The sequence below is a fragment of the Erpetoichthys calabaricus genome, chromosome 2 (genome assembly GCF_900747795.2).
Source record: "Erpetoichthys calabaricus chromosome 2, fErpCal1.3, whole genome shotgun sequence".
Taxonomy (NCBI): domain Eukaryota; kingdom Metazoa; phylum Chordata; class Cladistia; order Polypteriformes; family Polypteridae; genus Erpetoichthys; species Erpetoichthys calabaricus.
Window position 1 is genome coordinate 168,474,975 of NC_041395.2, and position 22,689 is coordinate 168,497,663.

General features: G+C 39.2%; 1 protein-coding gene across 1 annotated transcript in view; it reads left to right on the forward strand.

Annotated features, from left to right (window-relative positions):
• The window catches only part of LOC114669502 (alpha-2-macroglobulin-like protein 1), a 100,276-nt gene that overhangs the window by 64,024 nt on the left and 13,563 nt on the right, over nucleotides 1-22,689 (forward strand). Inside the window, exons 19-27 of the mRNA XM_051922566.1 lie at nucleotides 4,781-4,907; nucleotides 7,090-7,211; nucleotides 10,013-10,064; nucleotides 12,214-12,297; nucleotides 12,903-13,079; nucleotides 13,642-13,723; nucleotides 15,585-15,741; nucleotides 21,423-21,497; nucleotides 21,575-21,737. Of these exons, the coding sequence (XP_051778526.1) occupies nucleotides 4,781-4,907; nucleotides 7,090-7,211; nucleotides 10,013-10,064; nucleotides 12,214-12,297; nucleotides 12,903-13,079; nucleotides 13,642-13,723; nucleotides 15,585-15,741; nucleotides 21,423-21,497; nucleotides 21,575-21,737 (1,039 nt within the window). The remainder of the gene's footprint in view (nucleotides 1-4,780; nucleotides 4,908-7,089; nucleotides 7,212-10,012; nucleotides 10,065-12,213; nucleotides 12,298-12,902; nucleotides 13,080-13,641; nucleotides 13,724-15,584; nucleotides 15,742-21,422; nucleotides 21,498-21,574; nucleotides 21,738-22,689) is intronic.

Consider the following 22,689-nt stretch of genomic DNA (forward strand, 5'->3'; position numbering starts at 1 on the left):
TTGCAGGGTTTTTTTTCTTTTATAGTGAACATTCATGCTATTTCAAATAATAGCAACATCAAACTAATTCTAATCTTTAGACTTGTACTTGCTATGTTTAATTTTCAGAAAACAAAATCGGAAACCACAACAATAACAATAATAAAGTAAGCCCCCAATTAGCGTAGCTTATAATGCATAGATGCACCAAAAATCTATGCAATAACATGACTGTAACATTAGACTTCGAATGAATTGCTAAGTCAGATAACATCTCCCAAATGAGCTTAAATTGCAACTTGCGTTACAACTTAGCAAATACAATATCATCTTTTGTTGTTCACTATTATTTTTGAATTGATTGTTTGCACTCTTGACTCTCACTAAAAAAATTTCTATAGTTGACCACTCATTTGAAAAACTCTGACATTGTGCATTGAGTGGATGATGATGTTGTGTTCTCTGCATGCGCTGGCATAAACAGAGTAAACAGGAGTCACTTGGTGAGTGTTTAAAATTGATGATTATACTTAGATTTCATTGAATTTTGCAATTATATAGGTCTAATCAGTTTATTTTATGAACATAAATTAAATTTATATTGCTATGGTTTACTTGTTCACTTTGATAGGATTATGATTTTATTGTCACCGTCACTGTAAGCTACTGGCTATGCTGACACATCAAGCACAGCTCCACCTTTAGTAGAATATTGACTCAAACACATCTGGCATGGATATTTCAACTACTTTCTCTAGCATCACTCTGGAATTGGGGGAGCATTGTTCTACACTTGATTAAGGGGGCAATTAATTAACTCAGTGCCCTTATATACAAAAATATGATTTCTTAAAGACCTGAACACCATCTCTGCCCATTTTTTAATTTTTAAAGCCTTTCTGGCAGTTGCTAGTTGTTTCATTTAATTAATACAATATCAGAATATGTGACATTTTGTAGTATGGACTATGAAATATCAGCTGTGTATTACAAGAATGCTAGCCCAGTTCAAGTTGAAAGTGTGCCACTGTTTCTAAAAATTAACCAGTGCTGAGCATTATGCCAAATTATTTGTCCCATCTCATTAATTGGATTGAAATCTGCTGACCAAAGAGGCCACTAGAGTTTCCTGTCTTGTTTTTGGATAGCCTAACCTTGATTCACAATATGCAGTATATACAGTACCAGCATTTCTCAACCTTTAAGTATTTGCAACCCGAGTTTTTATAACAGTTTTAATCGCGCCCCCCTAACGTTTTTTTGAAAGGATCCCACTAATACCAATTTGTTCTTTTTTAATTAATGATATATCATAGATGCATATTTTATTATACCTACTTAACTTTTATCGACATTTATCTAACTCTATATTTATTTTTCTAGTATCAGAATGTAGTTTAAGTTAATTTGTTTTGGTTTCAATAGATGTATTTTTCATATTTTTGATTCTTATTTTCTTTTTTTCACATCTTCACACCCCGCTTTTTGTTACTTTGTGCCCCAATAGGGGGGCCCACCCCACAGTTTGAGAACCACTTATATATACTATGTTATATGTTATGAGTAATTTGCTGAGACTTTGCAGTATTTGGGGTGTCAACCCAGCCACATCCCCATTTAATAATAATAAGCTGTCCAAACAAAGCAAAAGAAACTCATGATCCATGCACGTCTCGCAAAACAATTTGATGGACAGTTCTGCCTCAATGTATCACTCAGGTCAAAAAATGACCTCCATCTCTGGGCTCTCAAGAAGTTGGGGCACTTCTGATGCCCAGCATGGGCAGAGCTAAGTGTCGTCTCCAGGCGACAGCTACACATTGTGGAGAGACATGGAGAGACATGGGTAGCGGCAGTGCCCACTCCTGATCACCATTGGTATTATTGACTTTGGAAAGTCCTCAAGCGTACATGTGTACATTGGATATTATTACCATTTTCCTATACATATAACTTTATTTTCTGCAGAACTAAAAACAAAACTTGATACAATCTTTCTGTCTGTTAACGATCTTATCAGGTCATTGTCTACCATTTCTTACATATACCATGACAGTTAAAGTATTCGGCTATCTGAAAATGAACTGCAACTGTGCCTGTTCATTCATTGGATTGAATGCTAAAGAGGCCACTAGAATTCCCTTTCTTGTTTTTGGATAGCCTAGCTTTTATCCAGTTAAAAGAAATGTAGCAGAAAGAGATCAGATTTTGGAAAAGCTACCCTCTCACAAATGAGATGTGAAGGCAAAGTAAATACAAAACACTTGTTTCTATAAAAATATATTTGCAATGGAACAGAGGTCAGCAGAGGTAATACCTGAATCATGCGGCATGTAATGTAATGGTGACTGTACACCCAACTGCTTAAATGAATCTTGAATTTCCCACGTCCACTGTCTGCATCTCTCAATGGGCCATCCTGTTTGCTTTAACTCCTGTGGTTAACTTAATCAGAGGAATAAGTACAATGTAACTGTACTTAACAAAATAAAACAATAGTAGGTGCACTGTTTACCACAATGCTGCCACGTGGGGTGAATCCTGCTCTATAGGTTATGAAAAAATAACAGCACAGAATGTAATAGGTGACAAGTCGGAGCAGTTTAGTTAATAATATTTAATAGATTTGAGCATGCATCTGTCTGTTGTTACAAGCCATGACAGAACACAACCACTGCAGAAAAAGAACTGCAGAAATAAAAGCAGAACAATGAGTAGAATAGAGCTTGGCACTGAGGGCTTATTCAGTTGTCATAACTTCACTCACAATGATGTGTGATCAGGCAAGTGAAAAGGAAATGAAGGAAATGAAGGAAAATGAAGGAAATGAACTCTTACCTGAAGAAAAATAGTTGCAAGAATCCATGATGAAATAATTATTTCAAGTATTTACCCATTATCACAAGGATGCATGAAATGCAGTGTGTATGTTTTCTTAAATCGAAATCTTTGTTGCTTCAAAGTGGATGTATTTGGAAGTTCTAAGGCTTTTTAATTCTCCTATGGACTCTGGTACCTATCAGCCCCATTCATTGTAAGTGGCAAGAAAAGACAAGACACTTTCAAATTTATAAAATTTACTTCACTTTAATATATATATGGGGAAACTGGAAAATCGCTTCACAAAGGAAGGTGACTGTGTAGAAAAATGCTGAAATTTGTTTTTTGAAATTCTTAATAAATAGAGTTTAAAAAAAGTGCAGAAACGTTTTGGACGTCCCTAGTGTATATAATGTGCTCCTGACACAGACAGCCTTTTTATTTTTCCACATGGGAAATACTTTCCCTCGTTTCCCACCTTCACAGCATAGTTTCCAGCACAAATACAGGACACACAGCACACTTCTCTTCTTCTTCTTCTTTTCTTTCTCCCTCTCACTTGTCTTCTGCTCTGTCCACCTCCACTCCTCCTAGCAAGCTTCATCTTCTACCTCCCAACTCTGGCTCCCGGAGTAGTGGCAGCTGGCTTCCTTTATAGTGCACCCAGAAGTGCTCCAGGTGCTTGATGACCTTCTTCTGGCAGCACTTTTGGGTGTGATGGAAGTGTTGCAACCAAGGGCTCAGTTTCCATGCTCCAAACCCGTAAAACTGCTGTAAGCCAGGGGGGCTGCTCTGTAGCATTCCGGCGGAGGTAATGCCCTGGATAAGCTCTCTCCCTTTCCAGTACAGAGCCATTCAGACAGGCAAGGGCTCTAACCGTCCACCACAATACATATATATAAATGAGTTCTTCAGGGTTATTAGGGAATATGTTAATTATATCAAACAGCATTGTGTACTTTTACACATTGCTGTTCTCTTAGTTCTTATCTATTATACATGCAGTTAGAATCAATTATTATTTTTGATTATTCACAACATCTAACTGCATAATTCTTTGCATTTATATAGCGCTTTTCTCACTACTGAAAGCGCTTAGCAATTGCAGTTTAAAGGCTTTGTTCAAGGGCCCAAGAGAGCAGAGTCCTTTTTGGTATTTTACAGGATTCGAACTGGCAACCTTCCGATTGCCAGTGCAGATCCCTAGCCTCAGAGCCACCATTCCACCTATGCATGATATTAGATGCAGAATCATTTTGCACAACTAAAGTGCATGGAACAAAAGTGATCTGAATAAAGAATACGGTGATATATGCATGCTGAAAAAAATATACTTAGCAACTAATATGCTCACATTGAAGGTACCATTGGCCTTTTCTGTCATGTATTCACAAACTTGTTTACCAGAACACGTGCAAAACTGTCTTTCCAGCAGCACAGCTAGTATGTTGACTTTGTCCATGTCGGTCAGTCATTGTGAAGAAAGCTGCAGGAGTTTAATTTGGTGGACACTTAACAAAAAATAGAAGACAAGTTCAGCTACATGTTAAAATGTTATTAGTGTTAAGTTTTTTGTCCACTGCTTTTCAAAAGCTGTAGTAGTCTGTTTGTTAGACTACTGTGAATAGAAGGCAGTGATGGGCAGCTCCCAGGCTTGCAATAAAAGAGTGGAATTTGCCGGACAGAATCTAAATCTAAATTCACAGGCTAATCCAGAGGTGTCTAAATCAAGACTTAATCGCTGCCTGCAACAATTAATACAGACACATGGATGGGTGTCTCATTTAGAGTTTTTCAAGGAATTGCATATGATGTGGTGCTATAAACTGCAAAAGATACACTTACCCTATTATTTGCATGGTATGTGGTTTCTCTGCATTTGTGTATAGTTTTCCTCTTTGCATTTCTGTTTTGACACATTTTCTTTTTATTTCCTGCCCTTTTTCATCCCTAAAATTCTTCCCTTAACCCTGTCCCCTAGGTACAAGTTACTGCAGTTGAATCCCAAGATTACCACCTAAAGCCATGTGAGGGATGCAAGTACAAAACCTGCCTATGTTCTAGTGAAATCCAAACCTTCAACTGGACTCTTACCCCGACAGTTCTAGGTAAGTCGACCTCACTAATCATATGTCACCTCTTCTCTGAAGACAAATGAGAGTACATTATACACACAAATAACTTGTACTTTCACCAGCAGCTACACACATGCATTTCAGAGCAGGTCATCCATGTCACGCTAAGCATGTTTGGGCCCTGCCAGTATTTGAATAGTCATCTTGGAAAAGTATGGGTTGCGGCTGGAAGAAGTGTTGGTGGGACCAACAGGGGTGCTTACCCTGTGGTCTGCATGTGGATCCCAATGCCCTAGTGCAGTGATGAGGACACGGTGCTGTAAAAAAGGTGCTGTCCTTCAGATGAGATGTAAAACTGAAGTCCTGACCCTCTGTGGTCATAAAAGATTCCTGGACATCCTTCATAAACAGTAGGGTGTGCCTCGATGTCCAGGCTAAATTGCCCACCATGGCCTAATCATTGCGGCCCCCTAATCATTCCATCTCTAACTGGCTATTTCTTTCATCCTTTCACCACCTAATATCTATGTGCGTACTGGTACAAAAATGGCTGCTGTCACATCATTCAGGTGGATGCTACACATTAGTGTTGGATGAAGTGGCTCCCCACTCACCAAAGAGCTTTGAGTAATAGAAAAGTGCTATATAAATGTAAAGATTTATTATTATTATTATTATTATTATTATTATTACTAGGTAGGCTCCACCCTCTGCATGCTTTGCTCGCCAACCTCCGGGGCCAGGCACTGGGTGCCTGATATATCGCGGCTGAGCCACTTGAAGGGCATTGGGATGCTCCTCCATTAGAGAAAGTGGTTGTATTTAAAGAGATGGTTTTATAGAAGATTATGCTGGGTGTGGGAGAAAAACGGTTTGATCCTTAGTTATTATAGATTGATTTTTAGAAAATCAGTTACTTGAGTATTTCACTACAACTGGGGTGGCACAGTGGTAGCGCTGCTGCCTCGTAGTTAGGAGACCCGGGATCGCTTCCCAGGTCCTCCCTCTGTGGAGTTTGCATGTTTTCCCCGTGTCTGCGTGGGTTTCCTCTGAGTGCTCTGGTTCCCTCCCACAGTCTAAAGACATGCAGGTTAGGTGCATTGGCGATTCTAAATTGGGCTTGGTGTGTGTGCCCTGCGCTGGGCTGGCACCCTGCCCGGGGATTGTTCCTGCCTTGCGCCCTGTGCTGGCTGGGATTGGCTCCAGCAGACCCCCCGTGACCCTGTAGTTAGGATATAGCAGATTAGTGACTTACTGACTACAACTGTCTATTTTAAATATCAATGAATAATAAAACACAGTAAAAAATAAAAGTACAAGTAGAAGTAAAACATAATAAAAAAGTAATAAAAAGTAGATAAAAAATTAAATTACATTAATGCCTTATCAAAAACAATATTATGAATTATTTTATCCTCTACTTTACATTCAATTTTGCTTTTGTATTTGCATATTGTTAGAGATATTTTTCTCTTTCTCATTCATTGTACAATTCTCTTTGCTCTTGATTTTTATTATATACAGCTCTTTTTTGTTCATTTTCTTTTTTTTGACATTCATTATCAGCTCTTGCTGCATTTTTTCTATTGCAATCTAAAATTCAACGTTCTTGAATAGATAATTTGTTATTCTGTCTTGCCATTATAACTCACTGTGCTGAAAGGTAAGTTAGCACTGACAGTGTCATGGGGTGGGACAGAGAAAGGATATGCACAGTAGGAGTAATGATTGGGCGAGCGGTGTGAAGGGGAGTGGTCAAGGCTGAATAACACGGACACGATGGAAACATTTTTTAATATAATAGAGAGATTACCTCTAGATTCAGTGGCAGACTTTAAACATGACAGGAGTACTTGACAGTTACTTAATACTGATAGATGCATTGCTCTTGTAAATATGTGCCGTGTGTGTCACACCACTTGTTGATTTCAGTGTATGATATTTTAATTAATTAATTAATTGTTGGTTTTGTGTTACTGTCATAAGCATGAGGGGAGTATTCAAGAAAGCATCTCATTTTAATCTGACATTTTATAATAAATTTCAATGTATACTTAAACCTGTGAAACAGCCGCACTGTCATGTACTGTAGCAGGACTCTTAAACCTTCAAGGCACTGGGCAGCATGCTTCTGACTGCTGTGGCTCTCCTGGTAATCTCAGTCAGAAGATCTCACCACTTACTCTCCAACTAATATATTGCTTTTTCTCTTTAGGAGAGATAAACATCACAGTCCGTGCAGAGTCTCTAAACACCAAAGAGCTGTGTGGAAATGAAGTTGTGACCGTTCCATCACGTGGTCGGGCTGACACAGTCATTCGGACGCTGCTAGTAGAGGTAAAAACCACACAAAGCAATGGTTTCATGCATAAATCAAAATAAAATATTTAGTTATGACATATGTCACTCTGGTTTTATGTTCTAGGAGCCCCTACTGTAGGCATATTCGCATACTTATTACATGCTAACTGTGTAAGCCTGTGCTGTAAAAAGCCCGGGGTCCTAGAAACTATTGAAACCATAAGAAAAAAAACTTAACTGTAGAGATGTCAGGTAATTGAAAGGAACTACTCTGGACATCTCTCTCCTCGGAGGTTTCATTTCGCCGACGTGCTCGCATCACTTGTGTATTAGCGATGGGAGGAAAAGTAAAAGTGATAACATTTTGCCGATGTTAGCGGCTAAGCGACTTTGTCCTTCTTCAGAGATTTTTTTTTTGCCGACATGCTCGCCTCACTTGCGTATTAGCAGCTAAGCGAGTTTTCTGTTACCTTGGAGGTAAAGCCCTTACCCCACCTTCACATCTCACTTCCGGGCTGGACAGACATACAGACACACGTCCACGTGTAGACGGTTATATATAAGACAGTCGGTCCTCACTTAAATGCACAGGTGAGGAGTCATCCACCTCCGTAATTGGTGCCGGGAGCTGCTAATTGCCACATCTGATCCACGTCCCCGTGATAAATAGGAGCGCGTGGCGGCTAGGGGAGGAGAGAAAGAGAATAAAAGACATACGGAGGATAGAAGTAGAAGAATGCAGGAAGCAGTGAGGAGAAAGCCGGTGCGTGTGTGAGCAAATGTGCTCTCTGTGGAGAGAGAGAGGCAGCTGGACAGTGAGCCCTCGTGGGGTGTTTGGCTGGCACCCTGGGAGCAGTTGGTAGTGGTCGCTCCCGCTGAGCATTTTGAGGAGCGGGAGTGACCGGAAGGAGGGTGACTCGCCACATAAGGCCAAGAAGGCAGCGAGAGTTGAGACTTGGGATGTGAAAGCCCCAGCATGAGCGCCCTGGTCGCTGGGAAGCCCAAGTCGCGGTTTGGTGAAGCCTACCGGAGCCAGGGATCGGCAAAGCGAACAGACCAGCAGGAGAAGGCAGAGAGAAGGTCAGCTGCAGGTAGGGTGGCTCCCCTGGTGCAGGAGAAGCAGGGGAGTCACCAGTAGAAAGGCACCGTGCTTTGTGTTTTGAAGAGACTGCTTCCAGCCATTATTTTAACCTCATGTTTTAAAGGATTTATTTTGTATTGGATTTTAACGTCCACCTTTTCACTTGTTTTAACGTACTATTTATTTAATGACTTATATTTGATGCACTGCACTTTATTTAATTTGGACACTTTGTTGTTGCTGTTTTAAATAAAAGTACTTTGCACTTTTTGCACCGTCCCCTTGCTTCATTGAAGTGCCTCACTGCCTAGCTCATTGGTGACATTACCAACGTTGTCGGGTTCAAGAGCTCCCACAAGCCGGAATGGGAGCATGGAGTGGAACCCGCATCGTCACAGACTGCTAATCTGTAGTGTCCACTACCAGGCTGCATCATTTGGTGAAGTCCAGCTGCTAGGTTGTCTCCCACAGATCGATGTCTGTGTAGTCCTCCCAGGGTGAACATTTTCGTTGGAACATCTGCAGCACTGTGATCAGCTGATGTAGACACCTGACTTTCATTTTCAATCTCTAGATCACTTGTATCAAAATCGAGTTCGATAAAGTCAGAGTCTGATTCAACAATCAAATGCAAAAAGTAAACAATAGGCACAAAGTATTTTGCTTTCTGCATTTGCATCTCTCTCTCACCCGATGTCGATGTCATTCTAGATGTCGCTTACTTTATGCAACTCGCGCACATGCAGGGTTTTGACATCAAGTCGATGAGTCTAAAAATCCTCCAAGCAAAGAGGGGGTCTACCTGTAATGTAACAGTGAGTTTTATCAACATTTACAGCTTTCTTTTGCCCTCTGCCCCTGATATCCACCCTCAACCCCTTGTGTCGACAAAAGTCAACATTCGTCCTAAAACAGTTAAAATGAGGTTAAAATCCCAGGCAGGTTCTTCCATAAAAACACTCACAAGCCCTAATGCCTTTTTCTAAAGTTCAGTGTCTCCTCAGTTTATCCCATCAGGACCTTGCAGCATGAGGAGATGTCAGCCGTCAGGTGCAGTCATCCAAAAAATCCCAGTTTCGGATTCCTACTGCCTGTCCATTGGCGTTTGTAGGAATCCCTGCTGAACCCCACTCACATCTATCTCAGCCAGTCCATAGGCATCAAAAAGGAGATACAGTACAATAAGGTTACTCTTACTTCTCTCTGCATTGCTCAGACAGAGCGCCTACTCTCCAGCCCCACACTCGAGTGCAGGCCTGCCGTTTGCTTCCCTGGAGCATACTACCAACCACCTGACTCCCTTCTTCACAAGAGTGTCTCCTCACCATCCTGGTTTCTTTCTCCTCCCATAAGCTCCATTCTCTTTTCCTTGATTCTATTTCTTATTTTTTTGATTTGATCTGATTTTTCCTCTCTGCCCTGCAGGCTTCCTATAGCCCTGATTGGGTGCAGGTGTTATCCTACTCTGCGGTGTGAATGAAGCACTTAACGTAAATACATGTATGTATTAACGTGGTACATTGTTGCTCACACAGGCACCTACAAGCACTCCAGGACTCTCAATTGATTGATTGATTGATTGATTGATTGATTGATTGATTGATTGATTGATTGATTGATACAGAACTCCACAATCCTCTTTCATCACACACACTTGCAGATCCTCACCGTAGGAGCAAAGTGTGATACTCAGGCAGGAATTCAAAGGTGAATTGGGGTTTTCATTCACTGCTGTCTTCTCTTCTTTTGTAATAAGGCTGAAGGGTTGAAGAAAGCTGAAACTCAGAACTCCCTACTGTGTCTGAAAGGTGAGCAGCCATCTCTGCCATTCTTTTTCTTCTTTGTACATCCATCACTCTGCTTATTTTTACTTGTTACTCTATTAAATTATCCAGTTAGCCATGGATCTTTCTGAAATCAAAAACTAAATACAGAAACAAATAAAGTCCTTACTGAAGATGCTACCAAAGATATTCGGCACTTATTTCTTGTATGTGAGACTTGTAATAATATCATCTCTTGCCAGCCCTTCTCGCAGACGGCCAGACTACTGCGTATGGTCCCACTGTGATCACAGCAATAGTAATGGAGAAACAATACAAAGGGTAACACTGGTGGGAATAAATAAGAGCAAATGGGGCATGACGGATGTGGCTAAAGATACAGAACTACAGTAAGTGCAGGAAAGGGAGTAATATGACAGAAACAGGTTTTGAAAGGTAACAGTTAACCTATCTCTCTAATCCCAAAACTGATTTGATCATCTACGTTGTGTTGATATAAAACAAAGAAAAAGGCTATGGAGAACTGACAAATTATTGACAAAGCAAAATGATGTTGGGGAAAGAAGCACAATTTCTACACTCTCCAGATTGATTAATTTTTAGCATTGGTAGGCAGGCCACACATAATTGGTTAGCTAATATATATCCAGCTTTTTGTTTTTTATTAGACCTAATTTTTACAAATGGGGTGGCACAGTGGTTACTTTTACTGGCCCATGAATCCTCATTTGACTCTTGCACTTGTCATTCCATGTGGAGTTTGCAAGTCCCACCATGTCTGTTTGGTTTCTCCTCTGGGTCTTACAGTTTTCTCCCACATCCCCAAAGATATGTAGGTCAGGATAACGGGCTGTCCCATATTGAACCCAGTATGTGTAGATTCTGTAATGGATTAGCATACTTCTTGTCTTGCACTCAGAGTTGTAGCCGTTGTGATTTCTGATTTTATTATTTGTTGATTTTTTTTTAAATTAGGGGGCTCTGATTGTTATTTTCATTTCATTCATTTTCATTCATTTTTTTATTTCTTGATATTTGCCTGTAATAAAGCTGTAGTGAATGAGTTATTCCCCCCTCACCCCAGGGCTGCTAGTGCCGTGCTGCATGATCTGCATGTTGGGCTGTGCGTCGATCATTTAAAAGCCTGTACAGCAGCTGTTCTTTTGTCTCACTTCTTTGTCTCGTGGGACGTTAAAGTGTCTCCGAGAATTTGTTTGTAAGTAGGGCGTGTCGTGCAAATAGTCTCGCGGGACTTCAAAGTGTCTTCCGAGATGATCACGTCTCGTCTCACTCATCTCCCTCCCAAGATTTTTTTTTTATAATAGAGAGATTTGCTTTTGATATATTTTATTAATCCCCGAGGTCAGAGTGCAGAGTCAGCCATTTTACAGCGCCCCGGAGTAATTTTCAGGTTAGGGTTAGGGCCTTGGAGTAGGAGCCCAATGGAGTAGGATCCCTTCTGGCAACCTTTCAGATACCAGAGCACATCTGTAGTCTCAGAGCCACCACATATTTGCTTTTTTTTTTTCAAACATTTTCTAATTTCTAACTCTTTGTGGGGGATTTTGAGAACCTGAATCCATTCCTGCTATTAGGTTTATTGGATTCAGGTGTTTTAGAGATCTAAGAGATATTAGCTATCTTGCATCCTACTGAGATGATATTTTGTTTTTAACTGGGCATTGCCATTTTATGGAGGTTGTTGGGATGGTTGCTAGGGTGTGCATGGTCACGTGTTGTGTGACGTTTATGGTCAAAGGTATAAAGGGTGGCTGTTGAGATTTAGAGTTTGTCTGAGTTTCAAGATACTTCCTAAAAAGAAATTAGAACTACTTTCTGGGTGTGTTTTTGAGTTCTAAAAGTTTTCTGACCTGTTTCTGTTCTCTTTGACTTAGGATTTCATTTTGGTTTTTAGGCTTGGTTATAGTGTGTTATGGTTTCAGTTTTTGGCTACATATATGAGTGTTCTTATCTCCTAATCCCTTTAATCAAGCCCTAGGGAGGAGTCATTTTCATTGCAGGGCACAACACCAACTCCCTGCAAACCTGAATTGGATTTAGTGGGGTTGAATGACGTGCAATCTTTTTGTGAAGTTACAACCAGATAGATAGATGATACTTTACTTTTTATGGGAGCTTACCAACCCTAACATTTCCTTGTTTTGTTTTTCAGGAAATACAGTTACAAAAAACGTTTCTGTGACCCTCCCAGATGTCTTTATTGAAGGATCAGCTAAGGCATTTGTGTCTGTTCTAGGTAATGCCGAATATGTTATTATCGAGCCATGCAAGAGACCAAACAGCATGAAATATGATTTGTTTATTCCCAGAAATGGAGAAACGGGTCTAATCATATGTAAATGTGTAAGGATCCCTCCTATCCAAATTAACTCCGAGCACCCATAGCTTTGGGATGAACTATACCTCAAAAATTCCAAAAAGTCTCATCTTTCCCACAAAATATGCCCTGCCACCAGTCTTTCCACCCTATCTCCTACTTCCAGACTCCTTGAGGAAAAGGAACTTGGAAGTTCTTGAAAAATATCAGAAGCCTCATGTATAATGACACGAGTAGAATTCACACTAAAACATGGCATGGCAAAAGTGGAAATGTGTGTGGCTTTACACCAAGTTTAGTTTTTATACATCACACAGTGAGCGCGGAAACGGGTGTACACATTTTTTGTGCATACGCACTGTTTATACACGAAGCCCCAGGTGACATGGGAGTCAAAGTTAAAACTACATCAGGCCATCTTTCACTTCGTATTCCTCTACAAGCATGTTCTGAAAGTCTGAAAGTAAAAAAAAAAAAAAACAAATTTAAAGTTGAAAAAAAAAATCTGTTTTTTTTTAAACTAGGAGATGTAATGGGAAGAGCCCTACAAAATCTGGATGGGCTACTTCTCATGCCCTATGGCTGTGGAGAGCAAAACATGGTGCGTTTCGCCCCAAATATTTACATCCTCAAATACCTGGAAGTAACTGGGCAGATGACTGAACCGATCAAACAGAAGGGAATCAATTTCATGCAAAGTGGTAAGAGATGTTAATTATGTGAATTGTAAAAGACATGAATGAAAACTGAAGATGGCAAATCAGACTGAAAAGTAGGTAGAGCTTTGGAGATGGTTGAACTATAATAAACTGCAAAAATAACAAATGCTCCCAGAAGTAACTTCTATGCATACATGGCTGCAAATTAATGTTTTTTTTTTATGTGGGTGCTTGAAAAGATGAACTAGTGGAGAGGAAATAGGGCCAGGTGATATCCAACATACATTTATAAAAAAGAACAAGAAGAAAAAAACCAGAAAACCAATATATTTACTAAGTCTTGTCATGTGGACATCTCTCACAGTATCAGTTGGTTGACATTTCTAACAGAATTAGATTCTGTTGATCATGAACTTCCCTCCATGTCCACTGGAGATAACTAACAGACACCACATTTTCCTTTTGCTGCTTCTTGGAAACCTAACTATGGATCAAGACTAATCTCACCAACAGTCTAAGCTTTTTCCAAAGTGATTGCTGTCATTCCTTCAAAGATGATCCATCTCAGAGATAATGGAGCTTCCAATGTGTCCCCCTATTACAGGTTACCAGAGGGAATTAACCTATAAGCATGACGATGGATCCTACAGTGCATTTGGGAAGTCGGATGAAACTGGAAACACCTGGTTGGTGGACTTATTTGTCTGAAAATCCAAAACACTGTTTTGATATTGTAATTCTGTTATTGGCATAATTAAATGATTACAATTAGAGGACAAGTTATTTTTTATGTCAAAGTTATTTGTTCATAATCTTGGTACATATTTACTTGCCACATGAAATTGTGTTCTGAAATTTTTAATACCTAACCTTTTCTTGCATTTTAAAATGGAAGTCATAGGGCAGGGTACAAACATGAAAACAAAAGCCTAAAAACTTAGCAAATATGTCCTACAGTCTCAGCGTATTGACCCACATCTTGATATTGCAAAACAGCATATCCATGTCATTTTAGAAAGGGAAAAATGAAAATTTTTGTGAGATTCAACCATTTTAAAAAGGAGACTGGCTGGGCTTTTTCTTGCTGATTGTCTACCTCCACAGCAACTTTTCAGCTTCAAGAGCATGGTTGCATGTTGATGTCTAGATGTTAACTGCTGTCTCTTTCCTGAAGAAAACTCAAAAATAATCACTGAAAAAAATGTCACACTTAGCGGTCACTCACAGTCTTTTACTACCATGTGATAAAAATAATTAAAAGTTGACAATTCCAAACTACCTCATCAAGTTATGGACTTGTAAATGTCTACTTGGAAGAAGCAGTGAAACTTACTAATTACATTTACTTACTCAGGAATGTTGTTTTCAGTTCTTGTATTATCATATCCTCAACAAGAGTGACTCAGCATGTGCTTTAAAATAATTAGACTGACGCGTTTCAATCTGTCTTATCATGGTTTGGCTCTAACACATAGCCTGCCATTGTCATTTTCTCTGTATTTGTTTTATCATGCATGCACACGACCGGCCACAGAAAGTATGTAATGCTGAATGTTGATTGGCACTAAACATTGATGTGCAAGGGGGCCTTGGCTCTTTAAAAAATCAAAGGCTTTTATTTAAAAAAAAAACTGCAATGTAGTGTTGTCACTATATTCAGATTTCTTTTTACGTACAGTATAGAAAATATAATGAGACATTAATGTGCCTGCCTCACCAGCACACGTCACAAAGCAAATTGGTATGAGTCTCACCCTATACACTATGTAAAATAACACAGAATGTAATAGGCAAAAAGTAGGTGCCATTTAGGTAAAAATATGACTTGAGTGTGCATCCATCATTATACCACTGTGTGTGTATGTGATTCGGAAAGTGTGCCAGGATTGCCTATAAAAAATAAGATCAGAGTACACATGGCATATGAAAAACGAATATGATTCAAGTATACATGGGCCTTCAGCGCTTATGGATGTTGTGAATCATAACAGGTGGGTACTGAAATCAGACAATTTCAGGGTTTACTGACAAGTCTAATGTTCCTCAGACATTCAGCACACTTTTGTGCAGAGCATCATGTGTAATAGAATATATTGTGACCAATGAAAAAAACAGAATTGTAGAGATAAAAGTAGAACAAGATGCATTCTGTAGCTATGGAAATTTGGCAAAGTGGGGGTGTGCCGGGGTAAATGTCCTCCAAACTTTAATAATATGTCCAACTTTGAGCAGACAAGTGAACAGGAAATGTGTCCTTACCTCAAATAAATAGCATCAATATTCTGTGATAAAGTTTACTACTTCAAGTTTACTTTTGTTGTCACAAGCAAGCCTCAGAAATGCATAAGTTTTTGTTTTCACGTTTAGATCCCAGTGCCCATGACTTCCATTTTAAAACACAAGACTAGGTTAGGTTTTTTTTTTTAATTTATTAAAAGATGCTTCACTTTAAAACACAATTTCATGTGGCAAATTGATTGTGAACAAATAAACTTGACTTATTCTTTAATGTAAAACTTTTCTATTTTCTTATTTTTTTCCTGCCAGGTTAACAGCATTTGTAATGAAGTCCTTTGGCAGTGCTCAGCACTTCATTTTTATTAATCCCAGTCACATCAATGATGCTAAGAAGTGGCTGGAAGGACGGCAGAATAAGAATGGCTGCTTTCAGAACGTTGGCAGACTTCTGCATTCTGGCATGAAGGTAAGGCTATTGAAAAGCTTTCTGAGCTCCCATAGGGCATTGCACAGGCTGACACCTTATTTACTGGGTATCTGCTTTTGCAGGATTCAAATGTGCATAGCAAGAAGTAGGACTGACAGACCCCGGCTAGGCAAGACACATGTTGCAAATATGGACATCTCTCATCGAGCACTATTTTTTCACTTGGAAAAATTCCAATTTTACTTTGCATTGCATTATATCAGGAATTGTGTCATCTTAATATGAAATGCAATATGAATATCAGGCAAGGCAGTCATGTGGTCCAATAGAAAGTTAAAACCTAAAGGAGGATCCATCTTCAACATAGGAAAGAATGCACGCTAACATTATGGGAGTTGATTTTTCAACTGTTTGATGTAAACTGAGAAAGCTCCAGTTGTTTCTTATATATTCTGAATCAACTGAAGCAGTTGTTGATCACTTTTTATTAAAGCATGGTAAAGACCTAAAACTCTTATTAACTTATTACAGTTTTTTGCAATTGCTTGAGCACAATTTTGAAAACAGGGCCCAGTTTTCCGAAACACTTCACACAATTAGCACAACACTACACCCAAGTAGCAAAACACCTCAGATTATTTGCAAAATGGAACAATTTAGTCAAAACCATACAATTTCTAACAAAACCCTATTTTCTTGTCATAATATAAACACATCCATCATATGGTCTGATTCTGTTTGAATCAGTTAAACACTCCTGTGCTCAGACTAAAACACTTTCAGGATTTACATAAAGAAAGTGTAAAAATAAATTTACCAACACTACATAACACCAATTGTGCAGACCAATGAAAATATTTAATTCTTTTCATGTATTCAAGTTAGTCAATACTGAACATTTCAACAAAACATTCATAAGAAAACATTTTCCAGTTATCATACAGTATTACTGATGTATCATTGTACTGTAAGCTAACAGTAGTAACATAAAACATCCAGTTCAGAACTGAAATAAAGAGAACATTAAACATCATCTCTTCACCAAGCTGGATCTGGCCACAGGACCTTGTCAACATCACAGGCTATGTTTTCATTTGCAAGGCAACGTAGAAAGAATCTTCTGGAGTGATTAATCCACCCTTGTATTGATGCTGCATCAGTCTGGTCAAAGGCATCCTCTATAGCTCGATTGGGGGGCATCAGGAAATACAGCCAGAGATCATACACCTTCCACCGCCATGCTGAGAACTCCTCGATGGGGTTTAGGAAGGGGGAGTATGGTGGAAGGTATTGGACTGTAAATTGTGGTTGTTGATGAAACCAGTTTTGGACCTCAGCAGAATGATAAAAAGATACATTGTCCCAGACTACAATGTATCGCATCTGGTCCCTTTGGTTTGCTGCTGTGATAATATTGTATAATCTGTTCAAAAATGTAAGAATGAGGTCAGTGTAGTAAGGACCCAAGTTGGCATGGCGGTGGACGACCCTATTCTGTGATATGGCAGCACAAAGGGTAATGTTAACCCCACATTGCTCTGGTACATTGACAATAGCCCTGTGGCCAGTAATGTTTCTTCCCCTTCTTCTCACTGTTCTCAGGTTAAATCCAGCCTCAACAATGTACTGTATGTAAACTCCTGCCAAACTTCCTCCGCATTCATTTGCAGAACTCTCTGAAATACAGTTGCAGATCAATATACTGTAGGTCTGCTATACAGTAAAATTACATGTACAGTTACAAAAGGTTATGTGTGCAGTGCACAATACCATAGTCAGTGAACAAAACTTACCTACACATATTCACGCCACAGGACTTTCACCCTGTCTGAATTTCTCTCAAATGGCACTCTATACAGTTGTTTTATCAGAACTTGATGTTTTTTAAAGATTTGAGCTATTGTTGACAGAGAAACTTGTTGGACATTATTGAAAATTGTGTGATCATTGACAATATAGGTTTGAATTTCTGAAAGTCTGATCGCATTATTGGCCAAAATGAGGTTTATGATCTCTTTCTCTTGCTCCTGTGTGAATATGGGGCCCCTCCCTTTTGGTGTTCTTGACGTTCAATCCTATGTTGGCCAAACAAAATACATGTAGCTAACTGTAACATGATATGGAAATAGATACCAAAACTGTTGATATACATCGTATATGCAGTAAGCTATGGATTTTCTGTTGACAGAAGATAACTTTCTCACCTGTTCTCTTGACGAAATGTCCAAACTACAGATGCCACTGTGTACCTGCTTAGGTTAGGCTGTTCTCTCAGTCCAGCCTCCCTCAGTGTTAGTTCATGGTTTACTGTCTGGTCCGCAAGTGTAGCACAAATTTCATTAGACAGATTTGGTTGTCTTCTTCTTTGCGCACATCCTACCCCTCCTCCAGGTGTTCCTCTCTGTCTGCCTCTATCTCTACCTCTTCCTCTTCCAATACACTTAACTTGACTTAATGCTTATGGATATGCTCTGAAAGAGAAACAGGACTTTTCTTTAAAAAGTTATTTAAATAACACTAATTATCCCAGCTAAAAAAAAGCTGCAGAGACGATAACTTATTAATATTTAGTTTGATGCTTTTCATCAAAAGAAATTGAATTTCTTTTAAAGATGAGTTTGGGTTCATAAAAAAGAAAAAAGATATCCCTATTCCATTTTATCAAAAGTTTTTTTCTGCAATAGAGACAGAATACCTGAAAACCCAAATACTTAAGGTGTATATACTATAGTCAAATTGTCAAAGATTAGACAATAGATAGTTTATTCTTTGGATATTATGAAAAGTGGCACCACGGTGGTGCAGTGGGTAGCGCTGCTGCCTCGCAGTTAGGAGACCTGGGTTCGCTTCCCAGGTAACTCCCTGAGTGGAGTTTGTGTGTTCTCCCTGTGTCTGTGTGGGTTTCCCCTGGGCACTCTGGTTTCCTCCCACAGTCCAATGACATGCAGGTTAGGTGCATTGGCGATTCTAAATTGTCCCTTGTGTGTGTGTGCGTGCCCTGTGGTGGGCTGGCGCCCTGCCTGGGGTTTGTTTCCTGCCTTGCACCCTGGGATTGGCTCTAGCAGACCCCCATGACCCTGTAGTTAGGATATAGCGGGTTGGAGAATGGATGGATGGATATTATGAAAAGAGCACTGTCTCTATTTATTTAGGCTGGAACATTGTCTTGGATCTTCATGTCATCATTTAGTAATGATATTGGTCTAATATGGAGCTCACCTGATATGGTGAACTCTTGGCTGGTAAAATGGTGAATAAAAATGTAATGATTAGAAGAAAATGAATTATTCTACCAAACATCTTTTCAAGGTTGTATTTTAAGCTTATGTTTTCCTTGAAATATATTGAAACATTCTCGGTTAGACATTTCTGGTATAATTTCATTTTTGAAAAAAGTTTAAATTTTGCTTAGAATTTGACACAGTGCCGTTTTGTTTTATTTGTCATGCTGTCATTTTTTTGCTTTCCGCCATGTAACTTCTACAGGTTCTCTGTTTTGGTTGTTATCTCCTTTCACTTCCTTTTCATTTCATTTTAACTTAATACTCTGGCTTTGTTGCACACCTTTTTCTTGATACCTACAGTTAGGTCCATAAATATTTTGGACAGAGACAACTTTTTTCTAATTTTGGTTCTGTACATTACCACAATGAATTTTAAATGAAACATCTCAGATGCAGTTGAAGTGCAGACTTTCAGCTTTAATTCAGTGGGGTGAACAAAACGATTGCATAAAAATGTGAGGTGACTAAAGTATTTTTTAACACAATCCCTTCATTTCAGGGGCTCAAAAGTAATTGGACAAATTAAATAACTGGAAATAAAATGTTCATTTCTAATACTTGGTTGAAAACCCTTTGCTGGCAATGACAGCCTGAAGTCTTGAACTCATGGACATCACCAGATGCTGGGTTTCCTCCTTTTTAATGCTCTGCCAGGCCTTTACTGCAGTGGCTTTCAGTTGCTGTTTGTTTGTGGGCCTTTCTGTCCGAAGTTTAGTCTTCAACAAGTGAAATGCATGCTCAATTGGGTTAAGATCAGGTGACTGACTTGGCCATTCAAGAATTTTCCACTTCTTTGCTTTAATAAACTCCTGGGTTGCTTTGGCTATATGTTTTGGGTCATTGTCCATCTGTATCATGAAACGCCGCCCAATCAATTTGACTGCTTTTAGCTGGATTTGATCAGACTGCATGTCTCTGAACACCTCAGAATTCATTTGGCTGCTTCTGTCCTGTGTCACATCATCAATAAACACTAGTGTCCCAGTGCCACTGGCAACCATGCATTCCCAAGCCATCACACTGCCTCCACCGTGTTTTACAGATGATGTGGTATGCTATGGATAATGAGCTGTTCCACACCTTCTCCATACTTTTTTCTTGCCATCATTCTGGTAGAGGTTGATCTTGGTTTCATCTGTTCAAAGAATGTTTTTCCAGAACTGTGCTGGCATATTTTTAGATGATCTTTAGCAAAGTCCAATCTAGCCTTTCTATTCTTGAGGCTTATGAGTGGCTTGCACCTTGCAGTGCGCCCTCTGTATTTACTTTCATGCAGTCTTCTCTTTATGATAGACTTGGATATCGATATGCCTACCCCCTGGAGAGTGTTGTTCACTTGGTTGGCTGTTGTGAAGGGGTTTCTCTTCACCATGGAAATGATTCTATGATCATCCACCACTGTTGTCTTCCGTGGACGTCCAGGTCTTTTTGCGTTGCTGAGTTCACCAGTGCTTGCTTTCTTTCTCAGGATGTACCAAACTGTAGATTTTGCCACTCGTAATATTGTAGCAATTTCTCGGAGGGTTTTTTTCTGTTTTCGCAGCGTAAGGATGGCTTCTTTCACCTGCATGGAGAGCTCCTTTGACCGCATGATGTCTGTTCACAGCAAAATCTTCCACATGCAAGCACCACACCTCAAATCAACTCCAGGCCTTTTATCTGCTTAATTGATAATGACATAACGACGGACTTGCCCACACCTGCCAATGAAATAGCCTTTGAGTCAATTGTCCAATTACTTTTGAGCCCCTGAAATGAAGGGATTGTGTTAGAAAATGCTTTAGTTGCCTCACATTTTTATGCAATCGTTTTGTTCACCCCACTGAATTAAAGCTGAAAGTCTGCACTTCAACTGCATCTGAGTTGTTTCATTTAAAATTCATTGTGGTAATGTACAGAACCAAAATTAGAAAAAAGTTGTCTCTGTCCAAATATTTATGGACCTAACTGTATGTTTTTTCCACACTCATTTTCTGACTATGCTTTGGTCTCATTCAATTTGTGATCCTTTTCTTTCTTACATTTGACTTGCCCCAGCTCAGCAGAGCAAGTACGTTTTGGTGGTTTCATTTAATGCACCTGGGTTGATCCACTGTAAGAGCTTAAAATGCTTTTAAGAACTCACCATACATCTCTAAGAAGGCAATCAAATCAATAAAATTCTTGATTCATTCCCAGCAATTCTGCTTTCTTATTCCTGTACTCGTTTATCTAAAGATTTTCCCTCCTGTTTCAGAAATTCTAGAGCCTGTGAGGGAGCCTGGAAGGAGGTAGCAATAGAGGCCCACTCCAGGATGACACAGGCAATGGCCAGTTAAAGGACTATTATATTTCAAAACAATTCACATTTCTACTGAAATTGGATTCTATTTAAAAAAAAAAAATCACAAATGTGTTAAAAACAAGCCAAAAAAATGACTGCTTGTTTTATCCTAGGGAGGAGTTGGTGATGAAGTCTCTCTCACGGCTTATATTACTGCTGCCCTGCTGGAGTTGAAAACACCTGTCACAGTGAGTGTTGGAATTCCATATATGGACTTTGATATGCCTGCAAGTCATTAGACTGAATTGCTTCTGTTCTTCTTCAGGATGTCATTCTAAAGAGAGGACTCACATGCTTGATTTCCAAACATGACCAAGTAAATGACCTGTATACCAAGATTCTTCTTGCATATGTATTTTCTTTAGCAAATGACCAGAAGATGAGGCACTCCCTGCACAGCTCTTTAGATCAGTTGGCTATGAAGAAAGGTAAGTCCACCCATCATGTCTCAGTAGGTCATGTTACAATGTTGAATATTTAACACAAAAAAGAGGAAATGGAAATAGAAGGTGACTACATAATGTCAACCAGAATATCCATTTGTTACCTGTATCTATGAATTCTTGGTCATTGATACAATGAGACAAAACTTATCCTAGCAGAAGCAGAGAAACAAAGAACCCATCTTAGATAGTGGCCTATCACTGAGAACATGCACTTCTGCTTACTCATGGTCAGCCTGTTTATACTGTAGCTGTGTATCCACCTAACAGCTCATCTCAAATCAGTAAGTGTAGAAGAAAAATGCAGTCTGCAATAGAAACTTGTGAACAAGAGAATAACATGCAATTGTTAAACAGAAGTGGTGCAGATATAAATCAAACCAATTTTCCATAAAATACCCCAGAACAAAAGTGGGTGGATAGGGGGCAGTTGAGAGATCAGTCATGGGTATCCTTTGTAGTTTTCTGCCTTTAATACAAAAAGTATTTGCATACATTCTTCTAGTTACTAGTGAATCATGCAGACTCATGGTCTTCAAATAAAATGCAAATTAAAAAAGTTAAAGATAAAGGAGCTTGACATGGAACACATTGCTAATGTAACTTTGCTAAGTAGTGGTATTTTTGTGACTCTCGGCAGATGTCATGCAGTACATACAACCACAGGTCACTGTGCCAAAGTTGAATTTACAAAACTGATCAGGTCATAAGCTTTTGACTAAGACCAAAGTCAAGGTTCTAGCCCAAGCAGTCAATGAGTTATTGTGTGACAGACAGACAGAGCTTAGCATTTTACATACATAGAATAGATAAAGGAAGATTATTGATCAAAAACAACATACATACTTGAGTTTGGGTACCCAACAATTTAAATAAGCAAAAATTACATTCAAACAATGAGAAAGTAAGTACCAGAAGAACAAAGATTTCATGTTAC